The following is a 24167-nucleotide window of genomic DNA, read 5'->3' as shown; positions in this document are numbered from 1 at the left end:
GCAATCGAATTCAATAACACTTAGAGTAGAAATCAAACAAGATTACATTTAAGCACCAAATCTTTGTTGGAGACATGTTTCATGTGTGGCGTCACCCACCATGGTTTCACATACAAATTTCCAGAATTTTTACCACTTTTAATCAACACAAACCGAACCTACTTAGGGCATGATTCGATTTGTCAATATGGTTGATGAATCTAGCACTCAAACACAATCTTAGGGATTGCATCCAACCACTAAATTCATATGCACATATCTGAAAATTATCTAAAAATATGAGAAAGATGATTAGAACACAACAATAGAAATACAAACTCATTAATTATAAGAACATAGATTTGGCATAGTCTCAAAAAAATATCAAATACAACTGAAATTTAAAACAAATACAAAACCAATATTTCCACATAAACAACAACTTACAATCTTCATAGACAAAGAATTGTAGATTAACACAAATAGACGAAGCCATGGAGATGAGTTGCGAGAATCACACGTTGTAGGAACCTTGGAGGTGTGTCTTCAATGGTGAAACTCGGTGGAGATGATGATGGTTTTGGGGTGGACGGCTTGGCTAATTTGTGAGGGAAGTTTATGGTGGTGTTTTGGTAGAGTTTTGGCTCTTGAATGCTAATGAGAAGTCATCCTATTTGAGAGATGAAGCCATGTATATATAGAGGAAAGATGGAGGGTTTGAAATTGCTTCTTTCTTCCTATAAACATGCCATGCTTTAATCCCCTAAAACATGCCATGTTTTATGCCTTTAATGATCATCTTCTATTTAATTGTTGCATGACTTGGCTCCATCTTTTTTTTTTCTTTAATTATCTCTTCAATCCAATCTGAAAATAAGAAAATAAAATCATAAGTAAGAGATAATTAGTTTCAAAACCTAACAAGGATTCCTAGTCAAACTAGGACTCTAAACCAATTATGCGTTTTAACTCATGTAAGCACAAAAATGCATCCAATACCGCTCAAGACTCTTACTACGACTCAATGACTCAATAGTACAACAATATGGGCTAAGCAAAGTACAAATTGAGGTAAAAACATGTTAAAAACGTCGCACAAAGTGCTCCTATCAACTACCCCACACTTGGGTTTTGCTAGTCCCTTAGCAAAATAAAACTAAATGATACACTATTGCCCCTAAATGATTGTCTCAGAATCTCAAAACACATAGTTTTCAAGTTTAAGTATTTGAATGTAAGCACATAAATTCCAAGTTTCATAAACATGCTTCATAGTATGAATAAGTCAGATACGAGACAATAAGCATTTAACATGTTTAGTCAATCCAATCCTCCTCACGAGGCATACTCTCTTCTTTTCACTCAGATTCATGGTTATCATTCACACATAAGTATATGCAAGAGAAAGGATATTAAGGCATCAAATAACTTGCATATTTCAACAAATGAAAACACTTTGTGAATAACATATGAAAACCTCATTTAACAACTAAGTGCACAAATGGACCAAAACCATATGCTCAACTCTTGTGATCATCTCCACAAACCAAGATTTGCTCATTTTAAGAATCATTAGGATCATTAGATAAGGTAAATGTTTAGGCGTAGCTAAAGGAATGGAATATCAAGGAATCACAAAGGTAATCCTATAGACTTAGCAGAGTAAACATCATCCTTATAACACCACACACCATCAGGGGCCGAATATAACAAGTTGGGCACAATCATCATTCTAACCACAAAGTGAACATGGACAAAAGTCAAGTAAAAATTTTTAGACCTTCAATTACAACTCAACTCCAAATCACAAATGAAAGACAACATAAGATTTTTTCTTTTCTTGCCGAGTTCATCATTCTTTTTTTTTCTTTTTTCTTGTTTTTTTTTTTCGGCAATGCTTGCTTAAAAGCTTGTTGATTTTTTTTTTCAAATGTCTTCCACCCCACACTTATTTCATGTATCATCACAACATCATCTCAATAAGAATTCTGCCAAATCTATAGGACAAGGTAGAGGTAACTATACTAAGCATGGAGATAACATAGGTGATGAATAAAAGACTCAATGTAGGCTCAAATGTGGTTCAACTAAGGGGTCCCAAACAAGGCACATATAGGGATACATGGTTGTTTGGCTAAAGTGGTGGTATTCCTAGAAATGATCCATAAATCATTTTCAAAATCAGAGCATTTTATGACTTAAATGTTTCAATAATCACCAAAGTGAGTTCTAGTAAATTCTAGAGTCCATTAAAAGCTATGACACATAGTTATTGAATATGCAAAGAATAGTGAGGTTTATGAACAACCACGAAATTTCAAATTACATCTCATGAAGAAAGTAAATATAGGCTCAAAAACTCACAGGTTGTTATGGACTTTAAACTGACCAAAACATGTATGTCATAATCAATCAATCGAAATCTCACATGTTCATACCAAATCCACATCATCAATGAAACTTACAATTCAATTCGTATGAAATGCAAAACCATCATCTATGTATTTTAGAGACATAATCATCCTAGACTTTAGGGGCATCCTAAAACTCAATAAAGCAATACAATTTTTTTTTCATTCATTTTTTGGATTTTTTTATATCATGACACAAACAATAAATCAAAGCAAAAACAAACAATCAATGATCTTGCAACCCTACCCCACACTTAGAAAATTACATTGTCCTCAATGTAAGCTCAATAGTAAGAATGTAATTCACAAACATAGAATAAGATCACATATCAACACATATACAATTCAACCATAAAAGTGAAGGGATTAGAAAATTCAAACTCCCGTAGACGACTCCTCCACATATACGGTTGAAATGGGTTGCCTCCCATGCAGCGCTTGAGTTTTATAGTCTCTCAGCCTAGACTCTCTCATGTTCATTCTCATTTAGGCGCATCTCTCACAATTGTCTTCTCATGCGTGTGCTCCTCATATGGCTCATAGTAGGGCTTAAGTCGATGCTCATTCACGTTGAATGTCTTCCCTGTTTTATCATTTTGAATCTCAACTGCACCATGAGCAAACATGTTAGTAACAACAAATGGGCCAACCTAACGCGAACGAAGTTTCACTAGAAACAACATAAGCTTCGAATGGAATAACAGAACTTTCTGGCCCACTTGGAACTTCTTTCCTCTAATCATTTTTTTGTTATTATTTTTCATTTTTTTTGTTTTTTATTCTTTTTTTAATTTTTTTTTTAATTTTTTATTTTATTTTATTTTTAATGTTACGAAATCTACATAAAGTATTACTAAGTCTAATTGATTTTATTCACACACAATCCTAACATTTAAGGTACGTGGAGCAGAGGAGCTAACTGTGCAACGGACTGAAACAGCCCCAGGTAAGGGTCTTGCTTTATCCGATATACCTTAAAAGTTAGAATATCATTTTCTTTTGAAACTATATACATCTATTTATACAAAGTTATTTTATAAGTTATAAAGCGAGGTGGACATGCGGCCTAAGTATGTTGTCTAGACACAAACTCATTCTTTTGTTTCAGAAGGCTGGATAGCTAGATTCAGAGATAGTCGCAAGGCAGGACTCATTTGTTGGACACCACGGAGGCTACACCCTCGAAAGGATGTTTCCACTATCGACTCCATCACCGAGATGTATGTCAGTCTATGGGCCTCTGAGATCCAATTTTGTAAACCTGGAACCAGGGTAATGAAAATAGCATGCCCCTTACTCAGCTCGGAATAAATTTGTGTGTTAGACTGCTCGCAAAGTGTTAATAAAAGCCGCCCTCAACCCCAAGTGACCTTAGCAACGTACAAATGGAGGGTTAAGGCTAATATTAACAAAATGGACTTTACCTATTCCGTTCACTTTATAACTTACAATAAACTAAGCATAAATAAACATTTAGTTTCTTTAAAAATTATCTAAGTGTAACAAGTATCCTATATGCATACTACAACAAAATTAAAACATTTATCACATTTTTTTTTAAAGTTTAATTTTTACTGTGCGTATTTTACTGTACACATACATTTATTTTAAATTTTTTTTTCGATTTACTATTTATTGTATACAAAATTTATTGTTACAAAAATAATTTTTTTTTACTTTTTATTTTTTACAATTTATAAGTATTTTTACATTTTTACACTTTACAAAAAAAAGTAAAAAAAAAATTTACAGAGATTTACTTTTTTTTAGATGTAAAAAAAAAACTTGTAATTGTTTTTACTAAATGTTACTATTCACCGTACTATTCACATGAATTTATTTTTACAAATATACAATATAGTACAAAATTAACACTTCAAAGAATTGAGATTTTCTCAATTCCCCGGCAACGGCGCCAAAATGATAGAGCGTTTTATTAAAACGTCTATAATAAACCATGTAAAACATCATCGTTAGTATAGAATAAGCAGAGATCGTTCTTTCCGGGGAATTGAAGGGAACTCTAAACTTTTAGTGTTAACAAATAATGGGGGGTTTGAGATTGATTATTAACTACTCAAATAAAACCTAAATTATTATTTACATGATCGACTTCTCTTTAACAAACTTAAACCAAATTTACCATTACACCACATAATTACAAGTTCGAACCTATCATGCATTCTAATTCGACCAATTACATACTTTTTAGACACCAATACAATTAGAGCCTTAGGGGATCATCTAATCATGCAAGATTTCAATTAACATTTAGATTGACTTAGGGCCTAATCTAAATTTGCATGCAATCGAATTCAAAAACACTTAGAGTAGAAATCAAACAAGATTACATTTAAGCACCAAATCTTTGTTGGAGACATGTTTCATGTGTGGCGTCACCCACCATGGTTTCACATGCAAATTTCCAGAATTTTTACCACTTTTAATCAACACAAACCGAACCTACTTAGGGCATGATTCGATTTGTCAATATGGTTGATGAATCTAGCACTCAAACACAATCTTAGGGATTGCATCCAACCACTAAATTCATATGCACATATCTGAAAATTATCTAAAAATATGAGAAAGATGATTAGAACACAACAATAGAAATACAAACTCATTAATTATAAGAACATAGATTTGGCATAGTCTCAAAAAAATATCAAATACAACTGAAATTTAAAACAAATACAAAACCAATATTTCCACATAAACAACAACTTACAATCTTCATAGACAAAGAATTGTAGATTAACACAAATAGACGAAGCCATGGAGATGAGTTGCGAGAATCACACGTTGTAGGAACCTTGGAGGTGTGTCTTCAATGGTGAAACTCGGTGGAGATGATGATGGTTTTGGGGTGGACGGCTTGGCTAATTTGTGAGGGAAGTTTATGGTGGTGTTTTGGTAGAGTTTTGGCTCTTGAATGCTAATGAGAAGTCATCCTATTTGAGAGATGAAGCCATGTATATATAGAGGAAAGATGGAGGGTTTGAAATTGCTTCTTTCTTCCTATAAACATGCCATGCTTTAATCCCCTAAAACATGCCATGTTTTATGCCTTTAATGATCATCTTCTATTTAATTGTTGCATGACTTGGCTCCATCTTTTTTTTTTTTTAATTATCTCTTCAATCCAATCTGAAAATAAGAAAATAAAATCATAAGTAAGAGATAATTAGTTTCAAAACCTAACAAGGATTCCTAGTCAAACTAGGACTCTAAACCAATTATGCGTTTTAACTCATGTAAGCACAAAAATGCATCCAATACCGCTCAAGACTTTTACTATGACTCAATGACTCAATAGTACAACAATAAGGGCTAAGCAAAGTACAAATTGAGGTAAAAACATGTTAAAAACGTCGCACAAAGTGCTCCTATCATGTTCATCAATGCAGGAGATTTGAAACCCCGGAAAACCGCAGTAGGCTTCTTGCTGCCCTGGGATGTAGAACGGAAAGCTTATGTTTTGGCCCCCGCAAGTGCTGGGGACACTGCAGTTTTGGTAATATAAGTCTACAGCAAATGAGGTTTCTGATATGAGAAAGAAAATGAGGATGCAGAGGTTTATAATTGGGGGGAAGAAGATGCTCTGCTTCATTTTGGATCTTGAAAATTGGATACAAAGTAGAAACAGTGTTGAATGACTGAGTTATAATGTTGGATGCAAAGCTATGTGGAAAATCAGGTTGGTGTCAATGGTGGCCCAGATGGAAGTAACGTTTGAGTGGTAGAAGGCAATTATTTGACTTGTTGAATTACTCAGAAGAATGAATAATGAGTTTGCCGGTGGATCCTATTAACTTGGTAGATATCTGTCGATACATGTTTTTCCACAGGCTAAAAACCAAAGCTCGACATATATCTGTCGATACATGTTTTTCCACAAGTTAAAAACCAAAGTCAATGGTCTTATAATCATGTCAAGCTTAATATCAAGGTAAGTGTAGATTAAGCACGTCATGCATTTCTCGTAGACCTAAACTACGTTTTGGGGCTTACATAAGGGGTCGTGATTTGGAAGGTAAGGGATCTTGAGAGGCTCCTTGTCGAAATAAAGTACGTAAACAAATTTTTGGCTTGGCAACCAAAATTCATGCATTATGTGACTTTAAATTTGACATTGAATTAGTAGAAAAAGAGATTTTCAACCCAATAAACCCAAAGCTCATTTCTGACCCTAAACCCATCACATGACCCATATCCATTTCAGTTACTTCTTCCTCATTTGACAAACATGTTCTATCATTTTTGTTGCTGGGACTGATACAGAGAGTATGGGAGAGATAATCACTCGCAAATCCTTCAAGATCTCTTTGATTTCTTGCCCTTACAATCTCTTAGAGTGATTTAGGGGGCTATTGTTCGTGATGCCAAGTGAGTTTAGGATTGACGAACGTTCTCTATTTGGAGCGTGTGTATGCGTAGGCGTGCCAGTATGTACGTACGTATGAGAGTGTGTTGACTGTGATTGTGCTGTCTTGACTTCTAATGTCGGCGAATGTGACGAACGTTGAGAACTTTAATTCGCTTGGTCCAACGTGTAGTTTGCCTGGTCTACCCAAGCCTTCTTTCGCGTCTCATTACGAGTTGCTATCGATACTTAATCACTACGTTGTGAGTAAGCATAGCTTTAATAGGTAAATTGGGTGTATCTTGTGACTTGGACACAGTTTAAGCAATCAAATGTATCGTTGTCAAGGGAAGTATTAAACCCAAAGATTATCGTACCTCAGGGATTAGTGGCTAACCCACAATCCTAGGCTAATCGGTACCTAAAGTCACTAGTGCAAATAAAGGAAAGAAATTAAAATAAAGAAAATGCTACTCTAAGGCACCAAGCCTTAGTAATGCTTGGTCTCAGTTCGCACTAAAGCCTAATCACAACTTCAGCCTAGTGATGACTATTTTAAAATGAGTTGATAGGTGTCGGGAATTTGAGTGATTAGATGAAAAGACTAAATTAAACTAACAAAGACAAATAAATAAAAATTAATGAAACTAAACAAGAGGGGGGGGGGTGGGAATTTGGGTACTTGGGATCTATCTAGCGATTTCAATGTAACGAACACATTTTAAACAAACATATATACATATCGACGATTACCAAATCATGTACTTAATGCCGATCAAGGTCACTAAGCCAAATTTCCTTAATGTTGTGTTTGGATGGAGGAAAGTATATGTGCTATTTTTATTAAAGTTTGAGTTGGTGAAGTTGGTTAAAAGTCAAGTATAATTAATTTTAGATAGGGTTGCTTGTAGGTTTGATTCCTACATTCCTTTTTTTCATCCCTGATTTTTTCTCCTCCTTCCCAATTCTTTCATTTTTCAATCATTTTTTTGTTTTTCTCTTTTTTCATCCCTAATTTTTCTTCTCCTTTCCAATTCTTTAATTTTTCAATTTTTTCTCTATTCTTTTACTTTACATTTATGTCTACTATTTTTTATTAGTAAATCTATATTTATTTCTATTCTCTCATCTTTTTGTTTTTCTCTTTTTTCATCCTTGTTTTTTTCTACTCCTTCCCAATTCTTTCATTTTTCATTTTTTCTCTATTCTTTTACTTTACAGTTTTGTCTATTATTTTCTATTAATAAATCTATATTTATTTCTATTATCTCAATTTTCTCATTATTTTTTTTTAGTTACAACATATTCTTTACAAATTCTTTAGATATTTAATTTTCTATCACAAAATTTTTTTATGCCTTAAACCAGCCATACCCATTCTTCATTCATAGTTCCGCCCCTATTAGCATCAACTCTGGTTCAATAGAAAATATCATCTCCTTTATGATTAAGACCCTCCTCTATCACCATGTTATGGTGTCAATGCTGACACATCCAATGAAGTCTCACCTCAGTCATTTCCCTTCAATAACCTCATTACCACACAATTTGATCAGTGTTCTTACTGTTAGAAGCTTCAAAATCTATTTGATGCTTCGACAAGCAAGGAAACTGCAACTTTCATGCTAGTAGACCACCAAATCTGAGTTGCGAGGAATATCATTGTGATACATGCAATACCAACTTCCTAAATTCCTATTGCAGAAGAAGAATAATATGATTACTCCTGCAAAAAGGAAATGGCTCAGAGCAAGAAATCTAAGCATCATGCACTCAAAGCCTTATCCAAACCAAGCAACAAAATATGTCAAGCTCTATCTTTGCTACTGACACACAATTCAAAGAAAAAAAAAATTGATACCAAAGTTCACACCGCAGTAACCATTCTAGCTACTATGCAAATCTTATTGAGATCGGTCACAACACAGCACCCAACTTTATACCCGATCCAGCACCAAGCGACAAGCATACTTAAGCATGCCAAAATAATTAAAACAAGCAATCATGCTCAATCAGACAACAAACAACATTCAATCAAGCTACAAACACTATCATTCAACCAAGCCAAAACTTCTTTACCTGCAAAGAAAACTCAAGCAAGCAACATGCAATACTCAATCAAGATGAAAACATCAGTCCAAGCAAATGACTACTTATTTAAGCCAATTCCAAGTAAGAAGTAAGCAATACTCAACTCAGGCAAAAACGTTAGTGCAAGCAAATTAATACGTACAAGCCAATTCCAAGCGAGAGGCAGCCTTAATTGTCAGTCCCCCAAATAGTATGCTATAATACTTGGAGGTTGATTGAATTTTAGCACATGATCGTTCCATATCATTGTTCAAAACTTCAAACATGCATCTTTCAGACCAACAATTCAAAAAAAAAAAAAACCTTATACAAGCCAGTATCCTTTAAACTAGCCAAAGCGTGTACTGTTTTCTACCATACAACACTTTTCCAAGCCTTTTTACAAGCCAAAGCCATTTCAATGCTAACCTATGTACAATTATAAAGGTGGGCTCACTATAGTTTGCTTTCTAGATTGTTTGTCCCCGTAGCTCACAGTTTTTCCACACTTTTGAGACTGGGTAGAAAGTTAAATGACAAACCAATATCATTACTGTAAGTCTTTCTCAAACCAAATAATCAGTTACTGTATCCAAAGTTTTAACCCTACAGCAAGTGAAACCCCTATACAGTAACAGCAACAGGTACTACTGCATGAAGTTTGCTTATAGCCTTATACAACCATTTGATTCCTCTGCCATGGAAAAGTCACAATTTCAATAAACAAGTTTGATATCCACAAATTCAATCCTTTACCCACAATATTCTAGCAACGACATTAACTGAAACTGAAACCCAGTATATGCTTACTGCAGTAATGAATACCATTTATCATCCAAACCATTCTCCTAGACTAAAGTTCTTCTAATTTTGTGCCCAAATTCCAAAATTCAGGACATTCAGCTCTTCCCCATATCCACCTTCTTTAGCTTTCATTCATCTATAGACCTATCTTTTGTAGTCATCACCGTACCAATCAAAAATTGCACCTACATCATGTTCTTTGTACATAAGCTAAGTGCCTATACAGTAAGTCAATCAAACAAAGATCCATGCAAAATGCATATGCTAAATTTCAAGCAAAATGGATTTTCATGTTCTAAAGCATTCATTTAGGAAGCAGTAGAATTCATGAATCACTCCTGCACAATATATAGCATACAAGACCCCCCCCCCCCCCCCCCCCCCAAAGCATACTCATGAATGAGTGTAACATGCGACACCATGCCAAAGCATATCATATCACAGTAATTAATCTGCCATATTAATTCACCATTGGTAATCTGACAATCAAACAAAGCACAACTCTTTGTACCAATGCATGAACAAGCCACGCAAAGCCATTATCAAGCTCAAGGTGAAATACAATGCACATGCACTAAAAGCAAGTAACGGCTGCTGGGCAATCTCCACGCCAAACCAAGCCAAGCCAAGATATAACACGTTCATCCCCTTGCCTAACGAGCCGATACATGCTAAAGCCTTATTTTTGCAACCATGATGACACTTATCAAATGTCTGTTCACAATACCATGTAGAAGCCACAATTGCAATCTCTCAAACACCATCCGTTTTCATCAAATACCATCCCAAACCCTAAGCTAATACAGTGTTTACCGCGGTGGTGAACAAACAAATTTATCATCAAACCCCTGCATCATAACGACCTTTTCTAAAATCCTAACCAAACTCAATAATTCAAAAGCTTAAAATGCTTTCCACATCCTCTTTCTCCAGTTCCTAACAATCTATAGACATATTAGCTCATATACCACCGCAGCACAATTACATACTCTCATGCTTAGTTCTTTGAGCTAAGTGGCTGTCCAGTAAGTTAGATCTATGCTTATACGCAAATTTCATATGTCAAACACCAAGCAAACAAGCTTTATAATGCTCAAGGCATTCATTATGCACTATTGGAATTCACATGCTTTACGAGGCACCGTGAAGTTACTTATTACAGCAGAAAAACATGATGCTTGCAATCGAGTCATGACTAGAATGAGGGCAAGCAAGTAGTCACAAACTAAGTCACAGAGAAATATTGAGACTACCTCATCAGTCATGCCATATGCAATTAAAAGAAGAAATTCAGATTCGTTTTCCAATGCGAGGGTCATCCTGGAATGATGAATCTCAAACAAGGGGTCCACTTGAGACTCCAAATGAACAAATCATAGTCTGATGTTGTGTTCCAATTGCACCTCAATTTATCCATGGTTCTGGGGGCTATACGTTAAAAGCTCAGCAGTTCATTATCAATGCCGCGGTGATCACCGCATCGACTGAAGAGGCACACCTACAATTGAAGATGCTTGCTTGTTAGCTATGCCCATATTGAATCAAGCTAATGTGAATTCATATACAACCATGTCTAACTAGAAGTCACAACAACAATTCGCTCATTCAAAAATCAAGCCATCAATTGCCATTAATTACTAAATCATGCCTATCTATGCTCTCTTTACCATTTTGTAGACATTTGAAGCTTACCCATTCTCTTTCCATTTAAAAGCCTGAGAACAAATTGCCACCGTAGTATCATCACCTCTATTGTAGCTAGCCATGAGAACAAATTTCCCCAATTTATCGTGTTGCTGCATCAGACGAGCTTGTATTTATCAGAGAAGATTTGGTCGTAGAAATCTGATTTGGAGAGGAAAGAGATTCGGCTCTGTCACCTCTTTCTCCCTGCAGCAACATCTCAAATGAACATATCCTCTCTGTTCTGAGTGTTGAAAAAAAGCCAAGTAGAATATTTTCCCAAGCCCATGCCTACGCACTATTTTGCTCACCACTGTCTCCATGCTAAACATACTGCCAAGCAATTTACAACCAAAGAAGACACGCTAAGTCATACACAAGCTCATGCTAACCACTTACTCCATGCCAAGCTCCTCTCTATCAAGGTCGCACATCTATGATCTATCCGAGACTAATGGGAGGCATGTCAAGGTTAAACAATCTATTTGATCAAGTTCCATGCACTCCCTCTTGGTCCATCAAATGACTGAGGCAACCAAGCCTAAACTGCAATGCACATGCCTAAGCATGGTTATCATAAGCTCAAACGAATTTAAGTCTAGCATATGCCAGCTCTCTTTCTACTTAGGCCAAACACAAATCAAGCACGCAAAAGCCAAGCAAAGAGAGTAATTGCATCTCTTTTCATCAGTCATGCAAAGCAAACCATCAAGCATTATTACGAGCCAAATGCGAATGTCATCAGCATTTATAAAATACTTTATATGCTCTCTTTTTCATCTCGCAAGCTCCATTTTACTCGAGTCATGTATCATATACCACTCACATAGATGCCTACTCCATTTTCATTCATTTGTCCACATATTTTCTCAAATACCGTTGTACACTCTTTGTTACAAAGTTTTAATTGCGTAAAACGAATACTCTCTTCTTCAAAATATCATCCTCACACTTTATCCAAACATGCTCATGCTTTACTTCTAAAATCACTTTGTAAACACTTATTTTTCATTAAAACCATCACGATCATGTGATGAATATATTCATTTACTAGGCTCCAAGATCTCTTGATCATCAAGCCAAGCATTCATTCCATACAAAGCACAATGCTTTAGTCATTGTGTTTCAAATTCACTATTGTTTTCCCCCTTGATCATTAACCATTGTACTTCTGCCCAGCTCATTTGGACGATCTCTTTATTTTATGCCTACTCATTCTTTTTATTATTATTATTATTATTATTATTATTATTATTATTATTATTATTATTATTATAGATAAACATGCGCTCTCTACCTCCATATAAACCTAAATGCTCATCATGCATATTTGATATTCATGCTTACCTCGAGCAACTCTTTTATGTACCCTATTTTATAGTCTTTGCATAGCCTAGATAATCAAGGAGGCTAATGTTGATGCTCGTTTTTCCAGAATCTCAGTCAAAGCTTGACATGCAAATATTCAAGTTAACGACCTTAAAGTCACGACAAAGTCCAATATCAAACCAAGCCAAAACACAATAGACAATCAAATGTAGACCTAAGCTATGTTTAGGGCTTATACAGGGTTTGTGGTGTGGAACGTTATGAATCATGGGAGGCCCTTATTTGAACGAAAATTCATTAATAATCTTGAACTTGGGGCCAAGATTCAAGCCTTACGGGTTGAGTTTTAGTATGGGCTAATAAGAAAAAAGGACAAAAACCCACAATCCTTAATGCCCAAAAGCCCAGCCATATCAGAGTCTAACCCAACCTGTTTATTTTCTTCAAGCTCACCTTTTTTCCATGTAAAAGGAAGGCATGTGAATCAAAATTGAGCTGCTGGGAATTGGCTTGGCCAACTCCGGTAATCTTTTAATACCATAGAGAATATATTTTCATTCTCGGGGTGGCATTCGGTTTAAACGGTTCGGTTTTGGGCTCAAACTGAAAACTAAATTGAAATTAAACTTCGGTTTGATTCGATTCGGTTCACGGTTCTCCAATAGGTCAAACTGAAAACCGAACCGAACGGTTCGGTTCGGTTCAGTTCGGTTGTTTTGGTTTTTTTTTTTTTGGAAAATTTTGTAAATTTGAAAAAAAAAAAACTGAATTACTGAATGAGACGTATAGTTCCATACTTCCATTCGAGGATCTAAACTTTTTTCTTACCCAAAAACAATCATTTCTAACAATCAAAACATTATGATTTTACACAATTTATAGTTTCATACATCATAAAATACAAATTTAAAGTCCAAACTTCAAAGTAAATTGAGTTCACCAAAGTCCAAATAAACATGAAATTTTAAAGTCCAAACTTCAAAGTAAATTGAGTTCACCAAAATCTAAATAAACATGAAATTTTTCATAACAAATGAGTCTCCTTGTGAATGCCATAATCCCTCATTCATCAATTCTCAAGACCATGAAGTGGTGTTTGATGTCAACACATCATTCCAAACATTTCCCACTACCATATTTGAACATGACTCCTTTCGTAATTCTACATCCAATATTAATAAGAGAAACATCACATATTAGAAAATAGAAAAGTATGATGTATATAAACTTTAAAACATTAAATATTAGAAAACATCAAATGTTACCTTCAACAACTTCATGACATATTTCAACCTCTTCCGTACTGAGCTCATGACTTATGAGAACATTATCATTCGTAATCCAATTTGAAGAAATATCAACGCCTCCACCATTTTAGGACTTAATGAAGCACGATATAGATCAATCACCCTCCCACTAGTGCTAAAGCAAGACTCCGAAGCTATAGTGGAAACGGAAATAGCTAATACATCCCTAACAATGCGTGCCAATATAGGGTACTTGTGAGTTCTATTTATCTTCCACCAATTTAACAAATGGAATTTCTCATGATCACTCTCCATAGCATCTCCAAGATACCTATCAATGTCATTGTTAATGAGTTCGCTTTGCTCTTCTCCTTTCTTCTTTCTCCTTCAACATCTTATCAAACTCCGTTAAACCCTCAATTGAAGTTGCACTCCCTACATTCCCCTCATTAGACACTTGAGAACCACTAACACTAAATTCTTCATCTTCCTCATAAACCTTGTAAATATCATACAAGAGGTCTTTCACCATCTTTGAGTTCACCTCCACCCTCTCATCCATCTCCCCAAATAAAATCTCAAAATAATCAACTACTTTCTCAAGCTTATAACGAGGATCAAGTACAATAGCAATAAATATATATTGATTTAACTTATCTAAATCACCCCAATACTTATTATACTTTTCTATCATAGGTTCTCTAATCCCAATCAAATTTGGATTAACTTGTGCTTCTAAAAGACACTTAATTCGAAGCAAATTACCAAATGTATCATGGATTGAAGGATAATGAGAACAACATACCTTCAAGGTGACATCATAAAACGGCTTCAAAAAATCCATATAGCCTTATGCTTCTTCCCAATCAAAACTACTTGGAATGGATGGAGTGTTGCCGTCGAAAAATGATATAGCATTGGGCTCATCACAAAACATCTTATCAAGGACTTTGTGGAACTTATAGGAATATCTCAACATCAAGTAAGTCGAATTCCACCTAGTCAGCACATCCATAATCACACCCCATTTTCCATCAATTTTCATCATCTATTCCCACATATTGAAATTGTTAAGTCTTTGTGGGGAAGACCTAACATACCTCATCGCTGAACGAATAAGCTTGATACAATCATTCATCACACCCAACCCATCATTGACAATCAAGTTGAGAATATCAGCCACACACCTCATTTGCAAATTCCGGCCTCCATACATAATGACATTTGGATTTCCCCAAGAATTCACTCTTCTAATAAGATCTCTAATTGCCACATCATTTGCACTAGCATTATCCACAGTGATAGTGAGGGCTTTGTATATACCCCACTCTTGCAAACAACTCTCCAACACCGCCGCAATAATCTCTCCCTTGTGATTGTGAATTGCACTAAACTTGATGTTCTTCTTGTGCAACACCCAATTGTCATTAATGAAATGTGCCGTGATCACCATATAGCAAATATTTTGAACCGAAGTCCATGTATCTGTCGTCAAACACACTCGATATCTACTCAACATCTTCTTCAAGTTCTCCTTTTTCCGCCAAGTACCTCTTAAACACCAACTTTGCTATTGTCTTACGAGAAGGGGTCACCCAATTGGGATTGAGTCTCGACACAAAATACTTGAACCCATCTCCTTCCACATGCCTAAATGATAACTCATCCACCACAACATAATAGACACATGCATCGGTCATCTCCTCTTGATTAAACTTCCTAATAGCCAACTCATTACTCTTTGGTTTCCAACACAAAATACTTTGCCCCGAAGCCTTCATCTTCTCCATATTAGGAGGGTACTTGCGGCATTTGTCTATGTGATTGTTCAAGTTCGTAGTGCCATTGCCACTAGGATCGGCTAAATACTCATTTCCACAATAATTACAAACTCCCTTCACCCTTTTCGTAGTGCCCTTGCTAACCAAGATCCTCTTAAAATGATCCCACACCGGAGCCCTTTTTTTTTCCTTCAACCGTGCCAACTATGTTTCGTCACTTTATTCTTCCTCTTCTAAATCAACCACCGGGTTGCCAACACTACTAGCTTGAGTATGAGTAGGAGTAGGAGAATGAGCGGGGTCATGATTGGGAGTGGGAGTGGGAATGGCTGCTATTGATTCACCCATATTTACCACATTCTAAGATAGATAAACAAGAAAAATAATATTAATAATGTTGTAACATACCATATAAAGTTATAAACAAGTAATAAAAATTAACATTGATAACAATGTGATATGGATGCACTTACACTTGCACTTGCACTTGTGTTTCCCCCATTTTTTTGTAATGGTACTCTTGGTGTTAGGGGCTGTTGCGACTTTCCTCTTCATTATAAGAAATTAAGCTGTCAAGTAGGGGATATTAGACAAGTTTCATGACAACAAATTAAGCAGATGCGTGGATGATTATATAATATGTGTAGCTTGCAAGTTGCAAGTTGCAACTTCTTCTTAATGGTTTTCTTTTTTCTCTTTCTTTTTTCTCAGCTATTGTAATAAAAAAAATTGAGTTTTAAGACTCCATGCCCATAAGCTCTCAACTCGGTTGATTTAGTACTGTTATAGTTGTTATATACTATCTGCCTTTCTTTGCTTTGATCATAAATAATATAGCTTGTATCTCAATGTACATATGAGTTTATGGTGTAGATATGAAAGATAATTACCATATTCCATAATTCAAAGATAATTTGTTGACAATTTTCACTAATTGAATTGACAATTTGTTGACATGAACTAATTAACCAATGCCATAAGCTCTCAACTCTAAGAAATAGCCAGCACAATTTTCTTGGGCACCAAGCTAGGCAACAATTTGAGAAGATATAATGTGTGGCCACTTCCCAATCATATTAGCATGTTGAACCATGTCCACACCTCCAACAAGCTGAAAGGAATAGGTAAAGAAGCTAAGCCGCATAAAAAAAGATTAAATATATGTGAATCAATAAGAAACAACACTTGTTTAACATCTAACAGCCTAATAAATATTAAAACAGTATCATCTAACAACCTTATAAATATTAAAACAATAACATCTAACAGCCTTATGACATCTAACAGCTTTGTTTAACATCTAATATATACAGCCTCTAAATTATTCCAAACTGTGTCTCCTACATAAGAAAATGCCACAGGGGACAGAACTTGAACCACTACGAAACAACCACAAGACTTGTAGGCATGATAGTTTTGAAATAGATATCATAATGTTTCAGAATTCTTCTTGAGTTTCTGCCAAGACCACCAGGGGATGCATCATCACTATCATGTCTTATAATGCCGTATTCCCATAGGTCTTATACTATTTTATTGCTGGCTGATTGTTACAACTTAGTGTTGGTGATATTTTTGAAGCTAGAGTAGGTTCTGTGGAGGACTACAGTGCTTTTGTTCATCTACTATTTCCTGATGGTATGTTTCTCTTAGTTATGTTTTAGCATTTTTCTAAGTGTTGTTTATTTATCTATTTTTTATTAAAAGAGAAAAAAGTTCAATCTTGTCATATATTTCTATGGAACAGGTCTTTATCATCTGACTGGACTAGTACATGTCTCGGAGGTTTCATGGGATTTAGTTCAGGATGTAAGAGACATGGTCTGATGGATTAAGGGGATTGGTAGCTTATATAAACTTATAACTAGTACATATTACTTAAACTTATGATGCTAATGGGTAGTTCTTATGCATGGAGATGCAATTGTGGGATGATTTCTAGGAGGAAGATCCCTCAACACTGAATTTACACAGCAGAGTAAACAGAATTTTAAATGCAATCAAAGTGAAACGTCACTAATCCATAGAAAATGCTATAATTGATATTTATCTAAATTATAGGATGGGGAATGATATTCTAATAAGTATTAGCTATTTCTCTCTCTAGTTTCTTTAGCTAGAAAAGCTTCCTGGTGTAGCCATAAGTATTAGCTTAAAGGGAACAAGAAAAAAAATGTGCCAGACAATGGCAATTGCACAAGCAGTTTCCGGAACCAGTCAATAATGAACACAAGACATAGAAACTGCACTGACCCCTTATGGCTACTAAAAAGAAAAAGACTATGCGAGAATATACAGCCATAATATCAAGATTTTCATATAAAGGACTAACCTTCTTGACTGCTGCTTCCACAAGCTCTTTGGGTCAGGCTTGGTAACTGATGGAGTCCGGAAATCCTGCAGTCCTGCACCTACTGAAACAAGTTACAATGGTCAATTACCTATTAAATCCTTCACCTACTAATCTAATGTACTACCATTCTGGTCACATTTATCTATCACAAATGATGCAGGTACATTTATCTGGTCACATTTATCTATCACACTAAGCTCAAAGCCTCAACAACCACAGATCAAAATAAGACTACATTTAGTCACTAGAAAACCACAACAAATTATGCATCGGTCACTCAACACATTAAGCATTTAAGCTCAGAGTCTCAAACGCCACAGATCAAAATAAGACTACAAATCCACATACTTCCATTCTTTAACAGTTCAAGCTTATTTAGAACAATACGATTAATTCCTAATAAGATCAAAACTTTAACCAACTTATATGAAACTACAAGTCTACAACCATGTCCAAAGTACAAACAGTCTCAAACTTCAACACAAGTTACAGAACCAGGCCTATAACAGTATAACAAACTAAGTTCTTCAATGGACCGAATGGTCAACCTATAATTACATCCGGATTTAGATTCATTTCATACCCTTTCTCTACTTCAAATTCAATTCAAAATCCATGAGGACCAGCCGACCAGCATGAGAAACATAGAGAGATTAGAAGGGCAGGGCATACGAAATGAGATTAGGGATTTACCTGGAGGAGAAACTTGCGATGTTGACGTCGGGTAGAGAGACTGCGACTCTGCGATGCGGCTAGAGTAGAGAGACTCGAGACTTTGATGCCGACGCCGGCGATGCGGTGGGTCTGCTGAATCAAGAATCTCTTGGTCTCGGCCTCTCGGGTTTTCGGGAAAGTGGGAAACGGCGGATCGTGAACTAGGGTGAGGACTGAGGAAGTGAGGAGTCGAGGGTTTTCATTTAGGGGAATTAAAATGAAACGACGTCGTTTCATTTAGGGTTTTATTTCAGTTCGGTTCGATCAAAACGGTTCGGGTCAACCCCTGAACCGAAACCGACTCGAATTTTTTTTCAGTTTTTCGGTTTTTTTTTTCAGTTCGGTTTATTCTTTGGTTCGATTTTTTTTCAATTTCGATTCGGTTTTTTCAGGTCGGTTCTCGATTTTTCGGTCCGGAGTGCCACCCCTACTTTTCCCAATATCTTAAGACCATGATTAATGATGATTTCTAGGAGTTTTGAAGAGATTTTGACCAATATAATACTTGTTGTCCCAGCAGCAGATTCTGGCGAGATTCAGTAAACTAGGGGTAGAGGAGTGGCGGCACTGCCCATCACAAGCCTAGGGCTGCTAAGGGTCCTTTTGACCTACTATTCCATAGCCTCACTCCGATTAATCAAAAACTCAATATAAATAGAGCCAAAAAATCATGGCTGGGACAAGGACCAGAGACCCAAAAAAAAAGTACCAAAGCTTTAAGAGAAACCCAGAAACTCCATCAGTCCATCCAAAACCAGCCTAGACATCAAAACCTTCCCTTGCAAGCCACGCGTCCTCAATCTCAATGAACTTTCATGCATTCAGCTCATTCACCACATCTTTATATAAGTCTCATCTATCTCTAAAATTCACTGTTGAAAATTTGGAAATCACTTATAAGAAGCACACAACAGCAAACTCTTTTAGATCTCCATCCTTCGGGATTTGCTGGGCCTAGTTCTTGTTACTCAAACAAAATGGATGAGATTCAATGCTTTCCCGTAGCAATTTTGCTGCCGTACAAGCCTGATTGAAAAGTCTCTCACACATATTAATCAACTTGAGGTTAGCTTAATTCGCATGTTTACTTCTATGTGTATAAAAATACACATAATCATCTTGCTAAGGACGTGAAGTCTTTAACGGTCTCGAATGTTGTTGCTAAAGACGTGAGGTCTTTAGCGGTTTGATAGTTGTTCACAAGTTCCCTTGAAGAGGTCTTAAGAGTAAGGTTTATTTGAGGGGTCTTGTTTAGTAGTTGTAATGATTTGTATGTTGAGAGTTGTGTATTCTTTTATGCTCTTCACCCATTTATATAATAGTTAGATTTGAGTTTCAGCGGTTCATTCGTCTTCAAATAATTATAGATTTTTTCTATAGAGAGTTTGATTCTGATTACAATAAGGATTCTCACGTCCTTGCCAATTTTGACAGCTCATAATTACTTGTGATCTTGACAAACAACTTCCTTATGTAAATAGGATTCCGCGGATCCTGTAAAATAAAAATAATAAATATAATTTGGGCCTCATGTATCGGCTTTTGGACTAAATCACTTAGAATTTAACCTGTTGTTAAATTGGGCTCAAACAACTTTGAAAGCCAAGATCTGAGAACGCCGACCTATTTCTTTACCACCACTGTACCTAAACACTGACCACAAATCTCTCCGATGAAGTGAAGAGAAATCCCAAGAACCATCGGTCCTTAAGGCTCCCCTTCCCTTTCAAGCTCCACTATAAAGATGGAGACAGTTGTTGTTACAATCCAATTTCATCCCAACCCATATAAAACCCAAAAAACACTAGCAAGAGATCATGATTTATCTCTCTCACCCAAACCACCATTCACCATACTTTATTCACCATTTAAATCATGCAATCCCATCTTTACTGAACTGACAAGCATCCAGCTTCCTTATCACGCTTTCTATAAACTCCTTGTTGTTTATCGATTTGTTGTTGTTACTATCAAGTTCATCACGACAGGAATTCTTAGATCATTTCTTGATTGGCTTTGGGTCTAGTCGCACCGCTTCAAAACACCCTCTTACAATATCAAATGGAAAAAGAACCATGTACACTTGTACAGTAATTTTCACTTCATAATGATCTTGTTAGAGTATGAATAATATTGAATCATAGCTTCACTTTCATATATTTTTTAATAAATATAAATATATTGTTAATTGTACACACGAATGCCTGAATAACCATCATCGGCGGATGCAAGGCAAGAGCTGGGGGGGAGGGCTCAAGCCCACCCTAGAATTTTGGAAAAAAAAAACTTAGGTATATATATAGTTTTTGGTATTACACTAAATCACTAATACTCTCACTCTCTATATTCTTCCCGATATAATTCTAAGTTCTCTCAGTCTCTCACTTTTTATCAACTGTTAGGTACTACACTAAATCACTAACACTCTCACTCTCTATATTCTTCATGACATAACTATAAGTTCTCTCAGTCTCTCACTCTCTATCAACTGCTTGGTACTACACTAAATCACTAATACTCTTAGTCCTCTCTATCATTCCCGATATAACTCTCAATTTTCTCAATTATCTCAGTCCCCCACTCTCTATCAGCTGCTTACTTCAGTGCATTCTCCAAATCTCCTTCATTCCATCAAAGATTCAAAGTCTCACATCCCTCTTAGTCTCTCCATCACTACTGCGCATTCAATTCTACACCTCACTCTCTCAGACTTCATCAACAATTTGTAAACTTATATAAGATTATTTTCAATTGGGTTTTCTTATTTGACTTGATTATGTTTTAATTTGTTTCTAATCTTACTTGGGTACTTGTGTTTTTACTTAGAGTCTCTGGAGGCTGGACAAAGGCAGGCATGGAGTGACAAATCAAACAATGGGGTATTGATTTCAAATACTAAATTGAGAATTTGATTATGTTTTTTTTTGTATGAACTCTAAGTTTTGTCAAATGATTATTGCTAAAATTTATACTTCTTATTGATTTACAATAATTTAATTTTAGTTTTAGGTTATATTACTTCTATTACAAATTAACAATTAATATGGAGTTGTGTCTGCAAGGACTCGACACGTCCTTCCAACATTTCTATGACTTGTTTCATGGATGGCCAGTTTGAAGGATCGGTTTGTATGCACCACAAACTCACTATAATCATCTTCCTTGCTCTTACTTTGTCTTCCTCATTCATGATGCTTTGTAGGCCAAGTTCTTGATCTAATTCAAGACGTTTGTGAATCCAATGTGGAAAATATATATCGCTTATGTCTTCAACTTCAACACTAATGTTCCTTCTTCCCCCAGCCATCTCCGAAAACATCATTCCGTAGCTATACACATCAGATAAGTGCGAGACACCACCAAAGTTTCTACATAACACTTCTGGAGCAATGTATCCAGCAGTGCCTCTTGCAACCAACATTGACACAAAGCTCTCATTTCTGTCACGTATTTTAGCAAGGCCAAAGTCAGATATCTTTGGCCAGAAGTACTCGTCAAGAAGAATGTTATGAGGCTTAATGTGAAAATTCAAAATTCGTGCACTGCAACCGGGATGCAAGTACTCTAATCCTTGAGCTATCCCAAGTGAAATTCTCTCCGATATGTCCCATCCCAAGCGATGCTCCTTTTGGGCAGTGGGAGCCTTTGCATCAAATATGAACTTATCCAGAGATCCATTCGGTATGAATTCATAGATAAGAGCTCTTTTCGAACCCTCAAAACAAAACCCCAACAGGCTAACAATGTTGACGTGGGAAGTTGTACTAATGGCTGCAACCTCATTCATAAAGTCTTCTTCAACACCTCTTGGTCTGTTCAAAACCTTCACTGCTACAAGACGGCCGTCATTGAGCTTTCCTTTGTATACACCACCGTAGCCCCCTTGTCCTAGTTTTCTTTTGAACGAGTTGGTCATCTTCTTAACTTCCAAGTAATTGTATCTTTTAACTTGAAGTCCTCCATAGTTCCTTAGAAAGGCCTCAACAGTTTGCCGCTTTTGGTTTTGCTTTGTCCAGTAGAAGATATAAGTTGATAACTTTTCCCTAAAGCACCACACAGTAACCACAAGAACCATCACACCAGAAATTGCACCAACTATAATTGCACCAACTATAATAGAACAATTTTGTCAAGAAACATGCACAAGAATCTTTGAAACAACTGTTAATTAACATAAGAATGTCAGATATATCATAATTACCTATTGACAACTGAATAGCCAAATTTTCTGATTCTGCAAAATCAATGATCATTAATAAGATTAGGGAAATATAAATAATTAACCAGATTAAAGAGGAAAAACAAAACCGACAATATACCCCTATAGAATGCTTCAGAGTTTTCAGACTAACCTTGGTCAGGGCAGAAGAAAGCATGAAGTTTATCCGGGCAGAAGCACGTTGGCATACCAACACTAGTTCCACATTTCCCACCACCCTTCTCACAGCGAATGCAGTTTCTGGGCGCTGACCAGCTCACCAAATAACCTGCTTTCAGCCTCTCTCTTATTCCCGCAGCGCTGCCAGTAACATCGGTGTAATAACCCTAAATTTCAAACATTTTAGTTTGATTTGAATTCTATAAAAATTTCGAATTTTAATTAGAATGAATGTGTTTGGTGGCGACGTTATTAAACGAGAAACGGAAACGTTCTCGGAACTTTTGAATTGAAAAACGTTACATTTCCGTAACGTTTATATCGACTTTTATTCTATCGATCGTTTGCAAAAACTTCCTTCACGAAAGTTGTAGAACTCGTCAATACAAGTTCGTGGATATGTGACGCGTTCTAATCGGACGTCGTACGAAAAAGTTATTAACGACGGAAGTTAGTTTCCGATCTGGAAAAGGGTATAAAAGGAAAAATTTAAGGGTTAGGGTTTCCATTTTCGGAAACCCTTCACCCCGCCTCCCTTTTCCCTTTTCTCTCTCTCCCCTCGCGATCCTCTCCCTCCCCGAGCTCTCTCTCTCACTCACTGTCCTCGCCGGCGATCTCCTCCTCCACTTGTCCGTGTCGCACACCGCCGGCCTGGGAAGCTTCGCACGGACGACCGCAGCAACCCTCGAGCTCGCCACACCTCCCCGCGTCGGCGTGAGTCTCTCCGCTCCAACCCGAGGTCTGCAAGTTCCATCGCCGCTGGCATGCATCCCTCCGACGATCTCCGGTGACTCCAAGGCGTGGATTAGGTAAGGATGAGTTGAATTGATTGTTTGTATGGTTGTTTGGTGTGGTTTTGTTGGGATTGGAATGATTTGTTGCAGATCGGGGGAGGAGGAAGGAAGAGGGGGATACCGCCGCCTTAAGCGGCGCGTGTGAGGGCGTGGATGGTCTAGGGGCGGCGTGAGGCCGTGGCGGAGAAGAGGGGAGGAAAAGAGAGAGAAATGGGGCGGCGGTGGCGTGCTACGCGCCGTCCCTGGGCTCGGCGCGTG

General features: G+C 36.5%; 1 protein-coding gene across 1 annotated transcript; it reads right to left on the bottom strand.

Annotated features, from left to right (window-relative positions):
• Positions 1-17562: 17562 nt before the first annotated feature.
• On the bottom strand, positions 17563-23885 carry LOC126792407 (rust resistance kinase Lr10-like). Its single transcript, XM_050518831.1, has 5 exons — positions 23715-23885; positions 23090-23282; positions 22939-22971; positions 21797-22832; positions 17563-17623 (listed from the first exon to the last, which is right to left on the bottom strand). Exons 1-5 carry the CDS (start codon positions 23883-23885, stop codon positions 17563-17565), a joined length of 1494 nt encoding a protein of 497 aa, XP_050374788.1.
• Positions 23886-24167: the final 282 nt, after the last annotated feature.

The sequence above is a fragment of the Argentina anserina genome, chromosome 4 (genome assembly GCF_933775445.1).
Source record: "Argentina anserina chromosome 4, drPotAnse1.1, whole genome shotgun sequence".
Taxonomy (NCBI): domain Eukaryota; kingdom Viridiplantae; phylum Streptophyta; class Magnoliopsida; order Rosales; family Rosaceae; genus Argentina; species Argentina anserina.
The sequence above is the reverse complement of the archived record's forward strand: the minus strand, read 5'-3'. Positions and strand labels throughout refer to the sequence as shown.

Coding starts and splice junctions, on each gene's coding strand:
- LOC126792407 (XM_050518831.1), bottom strand. CDS start 23,885: ATGCATGCCAGCGGCGATGGAACTTGCAGACCTCGGGTTGGAGCGGAG. Junction 23,283..23,714: donor GGAGATCGCCGGCGAGGACA/GTGAGTGAGAGA, acceptor TTTGAAATTTAG/GGTTATTACACCGATGTTAC. Junction 17,624..21,796: donor GAAGGACGTGTCGAGTCCTT/GCAGACACAACT, acceptor TTCAGTGTTGAG/GGATCTTCCTCCTAGAAATC.